Below are 17,306 nucleotides of genomic sequence, written 5' to 3'. Positions count from 1 at the left end.
GTAGCAGCTGTGTGATTTCCATTCTGTTCTGCGGTAAAGTTTTGATCCTCCATGCGCTACTTTGATCTCCACCTCATTTCTCAGCATCGTTGCAGACTACAAACTCCCTGTAAAGTGCAGAAACGCCGGTGCAGAATTGGTACAACTTCCACTTTTAATGGACAGGCTTAGGAAGTAGTGATGGGGAGATGAGGTATCATAAAAACTGTGTTGCAGGGTTGATGGAACAGTGTCCTAATTTTCAGAGGCCACTAGATGGTGCTCTTGGTTTAGAACTAATGTGAGGTTTCATAGTTCAAGCCCAAACGTTTTACAGCAGACAGTGCCATCTGGTGGCCTCTGAGAATCAGGACACTGTTTCATGAAACCTCATCTACCCGTCATTGCTGGGAAATACAGATGGAAATCAATACATTCCTGGATGTATTTCAGGAAGTGATATATTAATTATTAGTTTGCTCTCCAGACAACAGGGAACCTTTGTAAGTGCAGTAGTTCCTGGTCCACTGATCACACTGATGCACAAGACACGTGGCAGCTAGGATGATAACAACAACAACAAACATGGAGGAATCCCTGAACAAAAGCAAACAAAAGCATCTGTTTGCTTTTGTTCAGGGATGTTTTTCGCTACACAATGGCCAGGGTTTCCACTACTCTGAATGGACTTGAAATTCTTATAAAACTGAAATGCTTATACAAATATTTTCAAGACATTAAAAGAGCTTTAGTTGAAATAAGTAATAAAAACAGTCTCATCTGACTATCAGTTGTTCCACACTGTTGTAGTACGCTAGAAGAGCTATTGTTCCAGCTGGACAGGCGGACCCTTCAGCTCGAGTGGCAACCCACTTCTCTTTCATGTGACATCCAACAGCAGAGCACAGCAGGAAAGGAACATGTACTGCTCTCATGTGGGCTGCCTCTGACGTGCATACCATGTTTGTTTTATTGAAGAAATACATTCATGTGATTTCATCTAATTGAGTCACACCACCTCTAAGCTGATGCAATAGTATTGGAGTTTTTCTCGCCAGTGGTAGCGTTTGTCGCCTCACTTCACATTTCTGTAACTAAGTGCGAAGTGGAGTTGACCCAGAAGAGGCTATTCACCGCTTTGTTGTTGCTGTCCTTCGAAATTGTTGCACTTGAAGCGGCTCTATTGATGGAAACTGTTAAACAGCTGCTGACACGTTAACAACTAAAATGTGAGGATGAAGAGCACACAGTCCAGTGTGGAGGAGCTCTCTCAACACTCCTTCACACAGGTCAGCCTGGGTAGAGCTGCTAGTTTGCATCAGCCTTCGATGACTAACACAGGGATTTTGCTTTGTAGCAATGCAGGACCACACAATATCCAGAGGACATGCTCTCAGATAGTGTTTTTTAGAAGTGCTGACTACACGTAATGCTTGGTGATCCTCTGCTCTACACCTGCTTTGGGAGACATTTTTACTCGTGATGCGTAGATGAGGTTTCATGACACAGTATTGAGGAGTTGATGAGGTTTCATGAAACAGTCTCCTGATTTTCAGAGGCCACTAGATGGCACTGTCTGCTGTCACTGCTTCAATGAAACCTCACATCATTTCTACACCAAGAATATAAGGACACTGTTCCCTCAACCCTGCAATACTGTTTCATGATACCTCATCGACCCATCAGTACTTTTTACCATGATGTCGAACATATGTCGAAAAGTCATTTTTACCCCTTTCACAGGAGTCTAAACAGAATGCAATTTTTGCTGAATGTATCTCAAAATTCAAAATTCTGAAAGGGCCCTTTTAATAAAGCCACTTTCCATTGTTTTATGGAAAATCCATCCGCATCTCTGTTGATGAAACTTTCCAGTGGAACTAGTGATATCTCTGTTTCATAGTAGAGCTGAACGATTTCTCATATTCTGTTTGAAATCGCAATGTCAGACAACAAGAGCATGCCATTGTCAAAGTTGTGGTTTTTCACTGCGCTGAACAGTTTGCTGTGCAGTTCTCTTCTTCATGTGTTTGTGGTGTCTCTCATGTGCAGCTCCACATCTTTATCAGACATGAACAGAGAGTAGAAAAAGGAGACAGCACCCCACAATGCAATATGACCCCTATAAGCAGCTACATAGAATTTGCATCCATGTTTCTAATAGATAGAATTGAATTAACTTTCATTGTCATTCTTGCCTTACTGTTAAAATACTTTAATATATGTTGCTGTATTGTCATTTTAAAAGAGAAAAGATTTAAAGACAATTGTGAACCAACATTAGACAAAAAGAAATTGGATTTTTTTCAAACCCTGTATATCGAATTAAAGAAAGTACATGGAAGTTTCAATGTGTTGTGAGACAGAGACTGTGGTGTAGTACTGAGACACTTTTTGTGAAAATCAACCTTTTATGATTGAATGGAAGATTCAAATGGAAATCTTTTAAATTAAAATGAAAGAGGGTGTCATTCCTATCTCCAACTTTAAGTTAAGTTTTTCCATTATGCATTCAGCCATGGCACTGCTGTGCCGCATCACATTCAGATTCTTGAGAGACCTGCTAAAAATATTTGGAGCTGTGAGCCCAGGATGTCTGCATCCCTGTCGACCGCTCAGGTGCCAATCTCCACAATGCTTAAGGGTTTCAGCTGCCATGTACAGGATGTCCAAACCCCTGTAGCTGGTAACTGCTACAGCAAGATTTGGTTTCAATCAGGAAAGATTATCTCCTGCTTGTCCTCCTCCAATGTGTGTAGAAATGAAGTCAGAAAAAAATTGCTTGACATGGTTGAGACACCTGAGGTTATTCCTCTTGCATACAAATGATCAAATGCAGCAGATCCAATTAAATGCCACGCAAAAATAGTTTTTTTGAAGCTGACAATGAAGGAAAAACTGCACTTCCTGGAGACACAGGAGAATGGCTCCTATTAATGATGGGCTGATGAGGCTTCATGAAACAGTGTCGTCATTTCCAGAGCCGACTAGATGGTGGTGTTGAATTAAAAATGATTTGAACTTTCATCGAAATTGTCGTTTGAATCCAAAGATTTTGGAGCGCCATCTAGTGGGTTCTGAATGTTATGTGAGTGCATCATGAAGCTTCATCAACCCACCACTGCTAAACACCTTGTGACCACCCTGTGAAACACAGATGACATATCCCCCTGACCAACCCATTCTCACTGCCATGTGTCAAATAGCAACTACCTTTAAGTGACTTTTGGCATCCTACGTTAACAGCAGAGTCAACCTTCCGCAACGCATGTTGAAGCATAGGTGTTTCACTGGAGTGAAAATTGTACTCTGGCATATAACATCAGCGGGAGGTCAACATGTCCGCAGGAGACAATCGGAAGCTCTCCTGACTGACTGATCACTTCAGATGCCACTTGGTGTATGTAGCATCTTATGTGACTCGCCCCTTAGAGACAGCAACGTACTCACTGAAACACAGGGTCTTTATATATGAAGTGAGACATTATAGTATCCAGAGCGAAATGAGAGGCATCCCATGGCTATGGCCCATGGCTAATCCCAACATCTGTCCTTTTATATGACGTGCAGCCCACGGCGTCTGGATATGACGCGGACAGCGGAACATGTGCATTAATAGAAAGCCTAATACGCAAACATGCAACGCAGAAGCTTGACTTATATAGGATGAGAGTCACTTGTGGCAATTTGACACTTTGTGGTGAAAATGCATCACTATGATGTTATTGTCTTTATCTTATCTTTATCGACACGCTGTCACTCCAAAAGTGTCAAATAGCATTTGTGGTGATGTGGACGTTCCAGAGTGAAGTAGAAGTCAGCTGTCCACGTTTCATGCTGCTTCATGACACAGTAGATTGCGTCACATTAGAAGGACAGTGGAAGGGGTTCAGCCAAAGGGTGGTATATTGGATATAGAATTTTGTGTCACTTGACCTCAAATGTCATGCGACAGTAACAGTAACATTGGACTGCAATGAAACGCCTGGGCGTCAACATGCAACAGAACTTTTCACCTCCGATGGTCACCTGTTTTCCATAACTGATCCTGAATGTGTAGGTCCTTAAAATACTACATTCCTGCGATAAGTAACCAATAATATTTTAAAGTAAGACTCTCTTTTTCAAAATTCTATGTCTGATTTTCTCTTTCCTACTGATTCAGTTATTTTCTCTCCCTTGTTCGATTCTTCTTCTGACATGCCAGATTCTTCCCGTCTTCCTATAAGGAACAATTTCTCTTGTGATATTTCATGTTGTTAAATTACGTCTCGTGCATAATTGTGGTTTATTGTTTGAGATTAATCACGGAACTGACTCCGAAACTCCTCATATTGATGTGATTAATATTCAGCAAGTTCATGAGAGTCAGAGGGAGAAGTGATGAAGATGCCAGCTCATCCCTCTCTGCATCATCTGCAGGTCCCACAGCCAGCCTGGTGTTGATCTCCCAACTGCAGCCGCTCTCCCGCTCTTCGTCTTCCTCGCTGACGCTTTACGTGCCTCTGGTCCTCCGGGACGGGACATCGGGCCTCACCAGCACCGGCACAGTCACGGTTTCAGTCTGCCCCTGCCTGAGAGGAGGGGCCCGCGCTGGGGAGAAGGACAAGCAGGTGGAGGGGGAGTTGGAGTGGGAGAGGGAGGCGGTGTGTCTCCCCCAGCAGTCCACGCTGCCGTCACCCGGACTCAGCACTGCCGCCCTGCTGGCTATCCTGGCTTGTGTCGCTACACTTCTGGGTGAGCAGGAATAATACACACATATAGTTGTTGTGAAGCACAACCGCGTTTTGTTTCCTAAGTGAAGCAATTCCATTAATTCGATATTTATTAACTTGGAAGAATGAGAAAATGGACAAGTAAATCGTGCTCACCCTTCACTTCAACCCTGAAGGCGTCATCTGCATATGAATAAGAGAAAAAGGCGATATTTCTCAGTCACTTATCTGGGAAGGTCAGCGCTTATCACGCCCAAAAATAACAATTCGGAGTGTTCAACTGGGCTTACAAGGTTTTGATAGCGGTGTAATAAAATGTGAGTGCCTGCTTTGCTGAACCTCTTAAAAGCTCAATTGGATAATGTGGAGGTGCTTAGAATGTGTTGACACCCGGCCGGCATCGTTGTCATTTCTATTCAGCTCAGCGGATCAGCACCTTGATAGAGGCATCATTATTCTGGAAGGGGCCCGTTCAAGTCACTCACCAAATGCAACATGGCGTGAAGGTGATCATGAAGACAAGGTTGTTGATGGAGTTGGGCCTTTCAGTTTTCCAAGTGACAAAGGGCACAAACTGAAGCAGGACGAACAAAACTTGTGAAGTCTCCGCGGGTTTGTCACTGGCAGACGTGTCATCAGACTGTCTCAAGTGGCTTAACCAGGACGGAGTCTGGGTGGGGAATAGCCCATTTATCAGGTGGTACGCAGTTTGACACACTTTCTGAAAAGCTTTGGATTTCTCAGACAAAAATCCTTGCTTGTATTTCATCGTTCCAGACCGGAAGAAACATATCTAATCGTCCTTTTCTTGGATCAAAACGTGAGGCCAATAGATTGTGTTCTGAAATCTTTGGATTTGAACCACCATTTCAATGACGCCACACATTATTTTTAAACCCAGAGCACCATCTGCTGAGCTGTTTCATGAAGCCCCATCAGCTCATCATGAGTGGCATGCTCCCGATCTACACAGGGCTTCCCCTGTACATGTACTACTACCAATACTACCGTACATCCTGAGTCTTAAGCAGCTGTTCCTTGTCCAAATCTTCTATGTCCAAATCCCCAAGAAACTTGGCGCCTTTCTTCAGACCAATGAGATGCTTTCGCTGCTGCTATTGCTATTGTTTTGACTGGTTGTGATGGTTGCTTGATATATAACATCCGACTTGCGACCTGCTCAACAAAGTCCAACCGTACTTATGACCACGGCCAGCAGATATATATATATATATATATATATATATATATATATATATATATATATATATTTTTTTTTTTTTTTTTTTTTTTTTTAATTCAATGTCTGACACCGCAGCACGTAGCAACCCGGCATCACGTACGACAGTTACGGCAGCACAGTATCCCAGCATCTCACTCTCACACAGTGATCTACCACTACAGTAGAAGCTATAACTCTCGCGTCGGCTATTTTGAATGGCATTCGACTTACGTCCAATCTGACTTACGACCAGTCAGATGATGTCAGATGTTACTTGTACATGACCACTATGTCACATGTGCGACTGTAGCAGTCTTTAGGCATAGTGAACCCTATTGCACCATAAAACTATGATCGAACCAAGCTACTAAAAAGATTAAGACTAAATAATAGTGATGGTCTTATGAAGCTTCATGAAACAGTATCTTCATTTTCAGTACTCAGCAGATGGCGCTGTCAGCAAAAAATAATAATAATAATGTGTGGCATCATTGAAATGGTTGTTTAAATCCAAGGAGTTTAGAACAGAGAGTGGCATCTTGTGGGCTCTGAAAATGATGACGCTGTTTCATGAAGCTTCATAAGCCCATCTCTACTAAATAGGTTTGTGCTTGACTGTAGTGAGAGATCCGAGGAGTCTCTACAAAACAGATCCACCATTCGAGGGGCCAAGACAACAAGGGTTATGGATTATAATGGAAAAACAACCTCAAACAATGGCTCAGGTTTATTTCCAATACTGTTTCCATCAAACAAGCGTTTTCAATTGTTGTCTTTAAGTCTTTGTAACGTCTGTTATGCAACAATATGAAAAGTCCAGTAAAACTGTAAATTGGCTGGAGTTGTTTTCTCATGTAAATTGTGGTAATAGTTGAAATAAAATGAGTCCAGATTTTCAGCTGAGGCTGAGTCAATTACGGAGAGGCTGCATGCTGTGTGCTGATATGATGTACTGGTTCTCTAACTCAAGTCTCCTCTGTCTCACCCCTTTGTCTCTGTGAATTTTTCTCCATTTCACTCATCACTCCCACCATTGCTCGTCCGAACTCTGCCTATATTTCCCCTGTGAATTTTCTTCCCTCACAACCCGGTTCATCATTCTTTCACTCTCCCCTCAATATCCTTCGCACCTGCCTCCATCACTCTGCAGCCGTGAGCGCCCTGTCATTGTCGCTGCGCCGTCAGAAACGCGACTCGCTGTCACCGCTGGAGGAGGATGACGTGCGTGAGAACATCATAACGTACGACGACGAGGGTGGAGGCGAGGCCGACACGGCGGCCTTCGATATCGCCGCACTTCAAAGCGCACCACACAGCTCACGGTCACGTGGATATCGGACGCTGGACAGCAGGAATGTGTATGTAAACACTGTTCAACACTACATTTTAAATGTTGTCTGTGGATCTGTCCCTGTAATAGATAGGTCAAAACAAAGGTCAACCAGTAAAAACCAAAGACTTAGGCTTGTTCCTTGTGCAAAATTATGGTTTCTGGATTCGTGTTTATTTTCTTTTGGACAGAAATGTCCGCAACTGACAGAAATGGATGGGTGTTTACATTTTTGTCTCTGATCACACAGGATTTAACTTTGTTTTTTTTCCCAATTTATTTCTCGCTCCCTGACTTGCATAAATTATTTTTAGAAGCTTCCAGAGTACTGAGACGACTTGGAGAAGTACAGTGGTACCTCGGTTTTCAAACATCCCGGAATTCGAACAAATCGGAGTTCGAAATTTCAAGATTGTTTTAGCTTCGGATTTCAAGCGAAAATCCAGAGCTTGAATGCCCCCGAAAAAGGCCATAAAAAACATAACGTGCGCAGACCGATCAGCTGACCCACGACCCACTTTGTTATTGTGTATACCGCAGCCTCTGTATGCAGACGTGTCCCGTTAGCTACATTTACTGACTGTTTTTTCTTCGTATTGAGGTGTAAAACCTTTCCTGTCTCCACACTGGACCGTGGTAGAGTGTCACAGGGGAGGAGCTCGCTCTCCACACCTCCGAGGCTGGAGCGCTCACTCCAGGGTTTGATGTCCTGTTGTGGGCTGGAGCTGGGACAGGGATGAGGCGAGTCTGGGACAGAGCGTGACTTGGTTTATGACTTTGTCACAGCCAAACTGCACAGAAGCGCACATTCAGAGCTGGACACGCACCGGGCACCTCTTCACTTCTGGAGAGACGTCACTCACTCGGCAACCCCTCATGCAGCGGCCACACACATAGAGGAACAGTGCACCTGCAGCAGACACTCTACATTCACTCCTACAAAAGCCTACTTTAAGCTTTGGAACGCATTATTGCTTTTTCCATTCATTGTAATGGGAAAAATCGATTCAGATTTCGAACAAATCGCTTCTCGAACGGCCGTCTGGAACGGATTGTGGTCAAGAACCGAGGTACCACTGTACTTAGATCGACACCCTGGAGTTTGAATCTCTCTGGAATAGTCCTTCACATAATTCCACGAGTGACTTCCTGTAATTCTGGGGCGTGTCACGCTGCCTTTAATGTTCAGAGAAATGCGAAATTATTTTCCCACAATTAAGCTCAATGCTATTTTCCAGACGCCGCAAACCCCAGATGAATCGAACGCCTGGGCATGGAGACCTTCCTTCATCTCTGTCCACCACATAATTGACCCACTTCAGAAGCAGATTGAGCCATTATACTGCGGTCATCATCAGTCACAGTTCACACAGCGCTGACAGAAGGCTATCAAGCGCCGCAGACCGCAGAGACCACTTTGTTCTGCTGCGTCCAGTTAAAGCATTTACACTCGGCTCCATCAGTCACTTGTTTGTCCACACTTTGTTTTTGAGAATTGCCGCGACTTTCTTTGTTCTGATTATTAATTCCAGTAATTCATGCAAGCCACGCTCAATAAACACCCAGAAGTGTAGCGACAGACTTCCATGCAAATACTTATCACTTTAACTACAGGGGGGAAAAAAAGGTTTGTCATATCCAAGCATCGTATCAAATGCAATGTTTTGGGGGGTTTTTTCGGTGTGGATGGGATATGGGTGAAAAACAATGACCATTGCCATTATAGTAATACCCCAAATAAATATAATATATGTGTCTTATACAGTTTAAAGTTATTCATCAACGTCATTACTTAAATACTAGACTCAATAAGATCTTTCCTAATGTCCCCTTAGTTTGTGATTGATGCAAATCGGCTCATGGCGCACATTTGTTTTGGTCATGCCCTCTGTACGTCCTACGGTCAGCATTTGATCCCGTGGTTCGCTAGTAATCATGGGTACCTCTAGCCAACCTTCCAGTTCTTAGAAGGTTAAATCAAGGAGGGAGTTTAAGGAAAGTAGCTTCCTCAATTTTGGGATTCAGCAGGACCTACAGTCCCTTAGCAATGAGGAAGACCCAGACTAGCCAGTACGGATGCACCAAATATATTCGCTGGCTGAATGTCTTTGGCCGTATGGTGCAAAAAAAAAGAAAAAAACATTCCACTTGGGGAATAGTGGCATGTGGAGCGATCACTCACTGAAACGCGATGACTTTCGCTTCAAATCGACAGCACGATGTGATAGACTCAGTTTTTCAAATACAAAACTGTGCAGCAGAAAGAAGCTCTGCACTACAGACTCCACACCTTGCTGTTCTGGCAGAGGGTGACCGAAGAGTCCCAGAGTCAAAATGTTTTGGTTTTTCTGACTCATGTTTCACACATTACTTCTTTATTTGATCATTTCTTTGTTGTTTATAATTTGAAGTATGAAGTGCAGCCCCCTTAGACCATCACCATGATGCCATGCAGGCTGCTTTTGCACATTTCCTTGGATGGTTTATCGCCCCACAGTCTGAGGGCGTATGTGCATTTAATGGGTGTCCCTTTTGTAAGGAACAATATCTTCCTTGACTCTTGGTTTTGAGGAATGAGCTTTTGGGTTAACATTGAGGTTAAGGACTGAGGTTGAAGATTAAGGAAGGAATTGGAATTCTCCCTCTGTTTATACGTTGAATTATGATAGTTAAGTCAGTGTTGAGATGGGCATTTGAATGTTTCATGTCTCTCCTAGAATCCTCAGAGAGGTTGGCGAGTTGAGAGATTTAAAGTCAGTGAGTTAGTTTTGACCCAAACCGAACTCTATTATTTAGCTTTGATTGCCGTGAAGTCATTTTAAATCAACTGAGTTGCGATTCAATGCGAGTCTCTCCAGTCTGCAACAAGCAACAGCCTCAACACACGCAGAGTGCTGCTGACTCACGCTCAGATGTTAGCGAGTCCATAAGTGGATACGTGTAACTCAGCGATTAAGGTTCACTCCGCAGATCAGCCTGCTGACGTCACAGATACAGAGTCACATTGGTCTCAACCCAGCATCAACCACCAAATCCCTCTTTATTGACTGGAGACAGAATCCAGTGGTCAAGAGAGCCTCAACTCTGCTGCCTCCTCTTGCACTATAACACATTTGTTCTCTGTCAGCGATCTTGTCTTGAAGCAGTGAAGCCAACTTCCACCAGCCGTGCAAACACGTACACTGTGAGGAATTTGGCTTCAAGGTGAAAGGCTCATGCCAATAGGGAAAGACTGTGTAACGTGCAAGTTCAACGCTGAGAAAACACCGTCCGGGTTAATCGTCATCAATTTCTCATATAGAGGGTTGTGTTCACTTGTGTACAAAAAGTTATGGCCCATCCGTACTCTAGTGTTGATACAGTGCTGAGTTCTTGTTACAGTTGCCGTTGGCATTTCACAGGAGAGGAAAGAAATACTTGTTTTTGCAGTTGCCTGATGTAGACTTGTGCAGAGGTAGTTCTTTTTTCTTTAAGAGAGAGAAGTGCCTGGTGGGCTGAGGTTACTAGCAGGAGGATTGGAAACATTCACACTGAAGGTCGAAAACTGCAGTATCACTATGTTTGTCTAGGTTTCTTAGTAGTAGCAGTTGTGGGAGAAGTGAGAGTTGCAGATCTAGAGCTACGTTTGGACTGAGTCGCATTTGGGGTGATTGAATCAGTTACACTTCTCACCCCGCAGTTCACCTGAAGCATCGCGACTGTGCCAAACTTCCTCCCTGAACCCAGCCACACCATGAGCGTTTCAGAGATGAGCTTCTTTGATGCAGATTCATTCTTGCTCAGTCAGAGGATGGCACCATTATGTGAGAGTCGTTGAGCTGTGGGAATTAATGGAGAGCGATAAACCAGCCAAGGAAATGTGGCCATTCCTTTCCATTCCATTCCGCTTGCATTTTATTTGCCGCGGCGCCATGGATCAAGTGAGATCATCTTTCTCCTGACAGCTTGCCGGCCATGCCGCTGGTAAAATGGGATCGACGGTCTGCATGTTGCATTTTATTTTGAAAATTGACGGGATTCATGTTGCTTTTTATCGACTGGCTACACACCTGAACAATGTACTGTACTCCAGATCAATGAGGTTTCCCAGAGGCAAGTGCCAAAAATATGGCTGCTTATTTTGGGATGCAGAGCATCACTCTGATTCTGGGACGCTTCAGAAACGGTGCAAATGCTACCGGCGGTTCGAGTCTCATCAACTAGGATTGAAGCGATCAGCTTCACAGCCAAAGAACAGCCATAACACGAAACTATTGGGTGGAAATGAGGGGTCACACACAAGGCTTTATCAAAGAGAAGATTTGGAAAATTGTCTGCCCTTGGAGGCGCATTTCCCTGCAAAGAAATGACATTTCGCACAGAGGACATGAATTGAAAATACGACTAAAAAAAAATCTATTGAAATGAACAGTCTCAGGTATGCACTATCATGCATATGCTAGCACAGCAGAAATCACTGCCTTATGAGGTCTTATTATTATGTGGGTATTGACATGTCAAAAAACAGCCCTTGACTGGCTGTGGTATTAAGTCAATATGTGTGTTCATTGATGGCTATGTCTTTTGGGCGCAGGAACATGCAACCAACAAGCAATGAACATTTCACTGTCGGTGTCATGGCCGGTGCAGATTCACACTTAGGAATCTGTTGTCCTGGATGTTTCTTATTCAACGCCAAGGATTTTTTCTATCATCGATATATAACACCTAATGGGCATTAAGGAAAGCAAGCCAATGCAAATACACAGAAGACTCCCACCAAATGAGTGGAGCTGCCGAACTGTGCTGCACTGCTTGAAGTGGGGTTTAGGGCTATGTATTGCAGGGCGGCACTGCAGTTTTGATCAAGTTACAGTTGAAATGATCATTCATACAGGAAATCATTCAACAATAGTAAAAGTGCCTCCACAGGAATTGCAAAATAAAGCACGTCTGAGACACTGAAGTGCGTATGCCTCAGTGAAGCCCCTTCCCCCGTGAAGAGAATGCCATTTTAGAAGCGTCAAAGTATCCCAGCATTGTGAATCTCAAGTGTTTGTGTGAACTGATGGCATGTACCGCCTCTGTTTCCACACATACAACCGTTGCTATTGTGAGCCGCCGCATGTTGGAATGCTGTTTGTACTTGCCACTTTGGGCGTGAGTCCTTAGAAGAGCAAGGAACACTATATGCCATATGCACAGCGTCCTTGGCCTTTTGAATGGCTACTTGTCAGATTTACTTTCCTAAGTTCTCATTTCCATTTCATTTTGCGCATAGTTGCAATATATCTGATATGCAAATGCTTTGTGTATTTCAGACGATACACGCAGCGCGGCCAAGAAAAGTCTCGCACATACAGCTGGGCTCAGAATGCAGCTGTTGACGGCAACTACGCAGGTCAGGGCGGACCACTCTACGGCCGCATCTGCTACAGCAGCCACACGCTCCCGGTTCTTCGGCGCACTCCTGGTGGAGCTTTTGAGCCAGGATTGGCAGAGTTAGGTTACCGCTTTCCTGGGGGGCAGCCTGACCACTCCCTGGTCATCCAGAACCAAGGTGCCATGGTTGGCCCAATGGAGTCCGGGGCTGTGTACATCACCCCCACTGACCTCAGCACAGGTAGCAGAACTGGTAGTCGAGCAGGAAGTCGTGATGGGACTGCCACGCAAAGCGGAATGAGCACTTCCGACGGGGGAACTCCTCGCACCAGCGATAGCCATGAGAGAGGAGGCGGCGTGGGAACGTCAAGCAACTGCACCGAGGGAAGCTCGGAGGACAAACCGAACCAGAGTCAAGATGTGGACTGGGTAAGTGCCACACGGAACATGCAGTTCTAACCAAGCAATTCAGATTGTTCTGCTGCGGGAGGCACGGTATCAATAAGAAAAGCTTGTCTGTGTCACTTGGGAGTAATGAGTCAGATTTCTTTGTACCCCCCAGTGACTGGGACTGCCATTAGCCTGCGCGTAATACACAGCAAGATTCACAGAGATGGAGATTTTCTAAAATAAATGAAACCTTTTTTTCTCACTTGCCAAATGCCCTGGTGCCATAATTTGAACTCCGGTGAGTAGTGGGGCGATATTAGCATTCAGAGTTGAAATAGCAGTGTGTGGATGACAAAAGACAATGGCAGTGGAGGTTTAATAGGACTAGCTGTTGTGTTAGAGGACTGGAAATGGTAGTATTGGGAGATATTGAACCAGACGTAGCACTACAAATAGGTGTGGGCCGACAAGATTTCATGAAACTGTGTCATTTTGCGAGGCCACTAGATGGCACTCTCTCTTCTATGCTCTCTTAAGAACTATTTCAAAGAAATCTGACGCTGTTTCATCAGCCTGTCTCTTATAATAGTAGTAGCAATAGTAGTAGTAAAGTCATAGTAGTCGCCAACAGGTGACACTTCAACTCGTGTTTGTATCAAGCAATGCATCTTGAGAATTCTTCATCTCCACTTCCACAACACAACCCACGAGTTAAAAGAGACTAAATGAGTTGATTCATGATAAATGGCAGCAATGAACAGCACATTAATTTTTGATGACTTTATCATATATTCATCCGAAATATCTACTTAGTTAGGGAGTAATCAAGCTGAAGTAGAATAATTATTAGGTTTGTCAGCTGTTTGATCTGCGAGCGTTCTGGAGCACTGTTGTATTTTTAATCTCCCTGGGGTCACGAGGGAGATGAGTCAGACACATCAGCACTTTGGTTTTGGCTTTATTTATTCAGTGGTAGAGGCTTCCCTGATTTAATCTTCAAATATTTTATCTCTCGATCACTTCCTGCTTCATCCCCCTCTCACAGTGTAGTGTTAGCTCATTCTAGTGTTCAAGTAATATCTGCGGCCTTTTCCAATTCTGCTTCTTCTTCCACTCTGCTCTGCTTTGTCACTGCTCCCCATGTTCGGCCTCCATTCTCCTCATCTTTACTCCATCGTGGCATCGTGCTTTCAATACATCCCCCCCTACTTGTCTCCATCACGTCGACTAAACAGTGCCGCACCCTTCCCTTACCCCGAACTGAACCCCTCCGTGCTCACCTACGTCCCCTGCAGGTGCAGTCGGAGACGTTACCCAGGGAGCACAACCTCGTCCTGACCCGTTCTGGAACCACGATGGGTCAGGGCCACAGCGGCGGAGCTTGGGTGTGCGACTCGGCTACACTCCCTCTGGCAGGACGCCGTGGCTCACGAGTGGCGGTGTCGCCAAAACTCCCAAACACTGGTCATGCTGAGTCAGAATCTGGAGCAAATGGGAGTTCATCAACTTCTACTGATGGACAACCTAATGGTGGACGGAAGTATTCCACTGATGGACAAAGGGACTACCCAGGTACTCTCGGTAGGGGAGGTCTGGAGATGGGGAGCAATTTCGGGATTCGGCAGGACAGGGAGGGTGGTGGCATATCAGTAAGCGGGACTCCGTCTGTATACCCAGAAGGCTTTATTGGGGACTGGTGTGACCGGGTTGGCATGGGTGGGTATGTGGTGGCAAGAAGAGATATGTCCCCTCAACTTTTGCCTTTCCCAGGTCAACCCCGGGCACCATACGGTGGCGCAATGGGCTTTGGGGCCGGCTGGGTCTCAGGTATGGATGCGACAAGGGGGGCTCAACCTGGAGGTCCCTCCTTGGCGCTGAGGGTTGGCGAATTTCTGCGCTTGCGTCTTGCCCAGGTCACGTTTGACCCTTCTCAGCCACCATATGACTCTGTGCAGGTGTACGGCCTGGAAGGGACAGGGTCTCGGGCTGGGTCACTTAGCTCGCTGGAAAGCGAAGGAGAGAAAGACACAGAGAAGGAAGACTGGGGCACTGGGTTGGAAGAGTGGGGACCTCAGTTCACAAAGTTAGCCCAGCTTTTCAAAGACAGGGAGAAAGAGAGAGAAGAGAAGGAGGACGATGCGGACAGGGCCAAAAACGACGCCGAAGACTCTGAGCGGACAGAGAAACAGGAGGAAAGTGAAGAGGGGAAGAAGTGATCTTAATGAAACCAGCGGGGGCAAGATGGGTGAGACTAAGGGAAGCGGGGGGGGCGATGAAAAGGCAAGCTGAACTGAAATAATGTGGAGACAAGTTAAAGGGGAAAAAGATGAAGAGGCAAAGTAATAAAAAGAGACAGAGAAAAACGAGCCTTGGGACGGAGGCGAGTGTGAGGGCAGGAGAGGGAGTGATTGATGTAATTTAAAGCAATAAGTGTTGAAACGCTGATATGGTCGAGTGCCGAGACAAAGGAGCTTCGGCTCGGGGCAGCAACAATTTGTTAAATGCTCTGGACAAAGAAAAACAACCCGGGACTCGATTAAATTCACCTCTCACATGTAGACAGAGAAAGAGAAGGAAGCAGGCCGGAAGATGGTTCTGCATCCGTGCGCATGTGCGAGTAGACGTGTGAGTTACATAGACGTGTGGCGCGTCTGATGCTTCATTCAACAAAGAGGGGTAAATATTGTAGGACGCTGCCCTGCCTTGCTGGTCTGAAGGCTCAAATATATACGTGAAGTCAAAGGCTGTACAGAGTCACATTAGAGGACGTGAGACGGTTGTACAGAAACTGCTTCTTTTTATTCCGTTCGCAGCTGCTGGAAAAAAAAAAAAAGTGAATAATTCAGCTCGCTAACTTCATTCCGAATGAAAAAGATGAATCATTTAAATCCTGCAAAAGATTCTCCCGCCTCTCAGCCCACAAGGAAAACAGACATTGTGAAGATTTTAATGATTTAGGAATGTGATCCCCAGTCCCCCCTCCTTCCTCCCACGAGGGCCCTTCTCATCATTCCGTCGTGGAGTGTTGGTATGTTTACAGAGACCCATTTGAGGCTTTGATTGTACGACCCCGAGTTCCGAAATCAAACCCACCTCCAACTGTTCCAGCTGAGCGGGGTGACTGATCTACGACGTGTTTTTATAGAGGAAAACAGCTATTTTTTAAGTAGGTACCATCCTGTGACTCAACGTATCTCGAGGAGTGCATGACTTCAGAAACACAAACCCCCAGATAGCTTAGAAATGAAGCCACCCGGTTGTATTATCGCTACCATTATATTTGAACAGTACGTTTTCAGCTGGAATGCACTTTTTCTACAGCGTGATGTTCAGTCATAGATGAATAATGTCATTTGTTTTTTTCTAAAAATGCGTCACACTTTGTTTGACTGTATGTAAAGACATTCACCGTGTAAATATCATTGTTATTATTATTCTTACTAGGAGAGAGTATATCAGATTTAATACGGCTGTGTGGAAAGATCCAGCAGGGACTGAGCGCGCTGTAGATGAGAGCGGACTGAGCAGCCTTCAGGACCGAACAACACGGAGGACTTCTCATCTGTGGACGCCGAACATGAGTGGGTTTTGTTTTCTGGCCCATCACTTCACTGTAACGGACAAGCCTCGTGTTCAGTTATACATGTGGCCTCTGGCTGAAGTTTGCTGTGCAGCATTTTGGTTTTTTTCCTGCCGAGGAGCCAGTGGTGATGAAAACCCAGTCGAGCGGTGAGAAAGTCCATTAGCCGAGATTATATGGCGTCATATTTCTCCAAAAAACAGAAAATGATATTCAGACTCGGAGTTTGTAATTAGTTTTTCAGACGTGTCATTAGTGCGCCTTGGCCTGGGAGGTATGGAAGTTAATATGTGTCTGCCAAACTGTTATCTGCATCTGAAAGTCAGATTTCTGAAGCAATGCTAGTGAGTTGAATATTGTCTGTTGATGGACTCACACGCCGGTTGCAAAGTTATTCTTGCTTTTACATCAAGTGTCATAAATAAAAGGTGCATTTGTTGAAAAAAAAGAGCCGAACTCTTTGACTTGATCTGACATGAGCACGTGAGCCTCGGGCTGGGTGAGTAATGGGAAAATCATCGTGGAGAATCTCTGGAGGATCTGGATTATTCACCCTGCTCCTTGATTCAACACAGACTCGCCGGCGACTTGGTTGCAACCTGGTGATGCCGAAAAAGTCCAAAACATAGTGTATTCTCTTATCGCAGGACAAAGCTCTCATGTATTTTTTTTATACTAAAATGAAGTAAATTTATTCTAGAAATCAATTGTGTTCGATGTTTTCAGTAA

At 44.8% G+C, this 17,306-nt stretch overlaps 1 protein-coding gene across 1 annotated transcript in view; it reads left to right on the top strand.

The window, feature by feature from the left end:
* The window catches only part of LOC128769343 (uncharacterized), a 269,837-nt gene extending 252,790 nt beyond the window's left edge, over nucleotides 1-17,047 (top strand). Inside the window, exons 13-16 of the mRNA XM_053882992.1 lie at nucleotides 4,402-4,716; nucleotides 7,067-7,274; nucleotides 12,547-13,036; nucleotides 14,293-17,047. Coding sequence (XP_053738967.1) covers nucleotides 4,402-4,716; nucleotides 7,067-7,274; nucleotides 12,547-13,036; nucleotides 14,293-15,213 — 1,934 coding nt within the window. The 3' untranslated portion in view covers nucleotides 15,214-17,047. The remainder of the gene's footprint in view (nucleotides 1-4,401; nucleotides 4,717-7,066; nucleotides 7,275-12,546; nucleotides 13,037-14,292) is intronic.
* Nucleotides 17,048-17,306: the final 259 nt, after the last annotated feature.

Source organism: Synchiropus splendidus, chromosome 13, assembly GCF_027744825.2.
Source record: "Synchiropus splendidus isolate RoL2022-P1 chromosome 13, RoL_Sspl_1.0, whole genome shotgun sequence".
Lineage (NCBI taxonomy): Eukaryota > Metazoa > Chordata > Actinopteri > Syngnathiformes > Callionymidae > Synchiropus > Synchiropus splendidus.
This window is presented reverse-complemented; position numbering and strand designations above follow the sequence as displayed.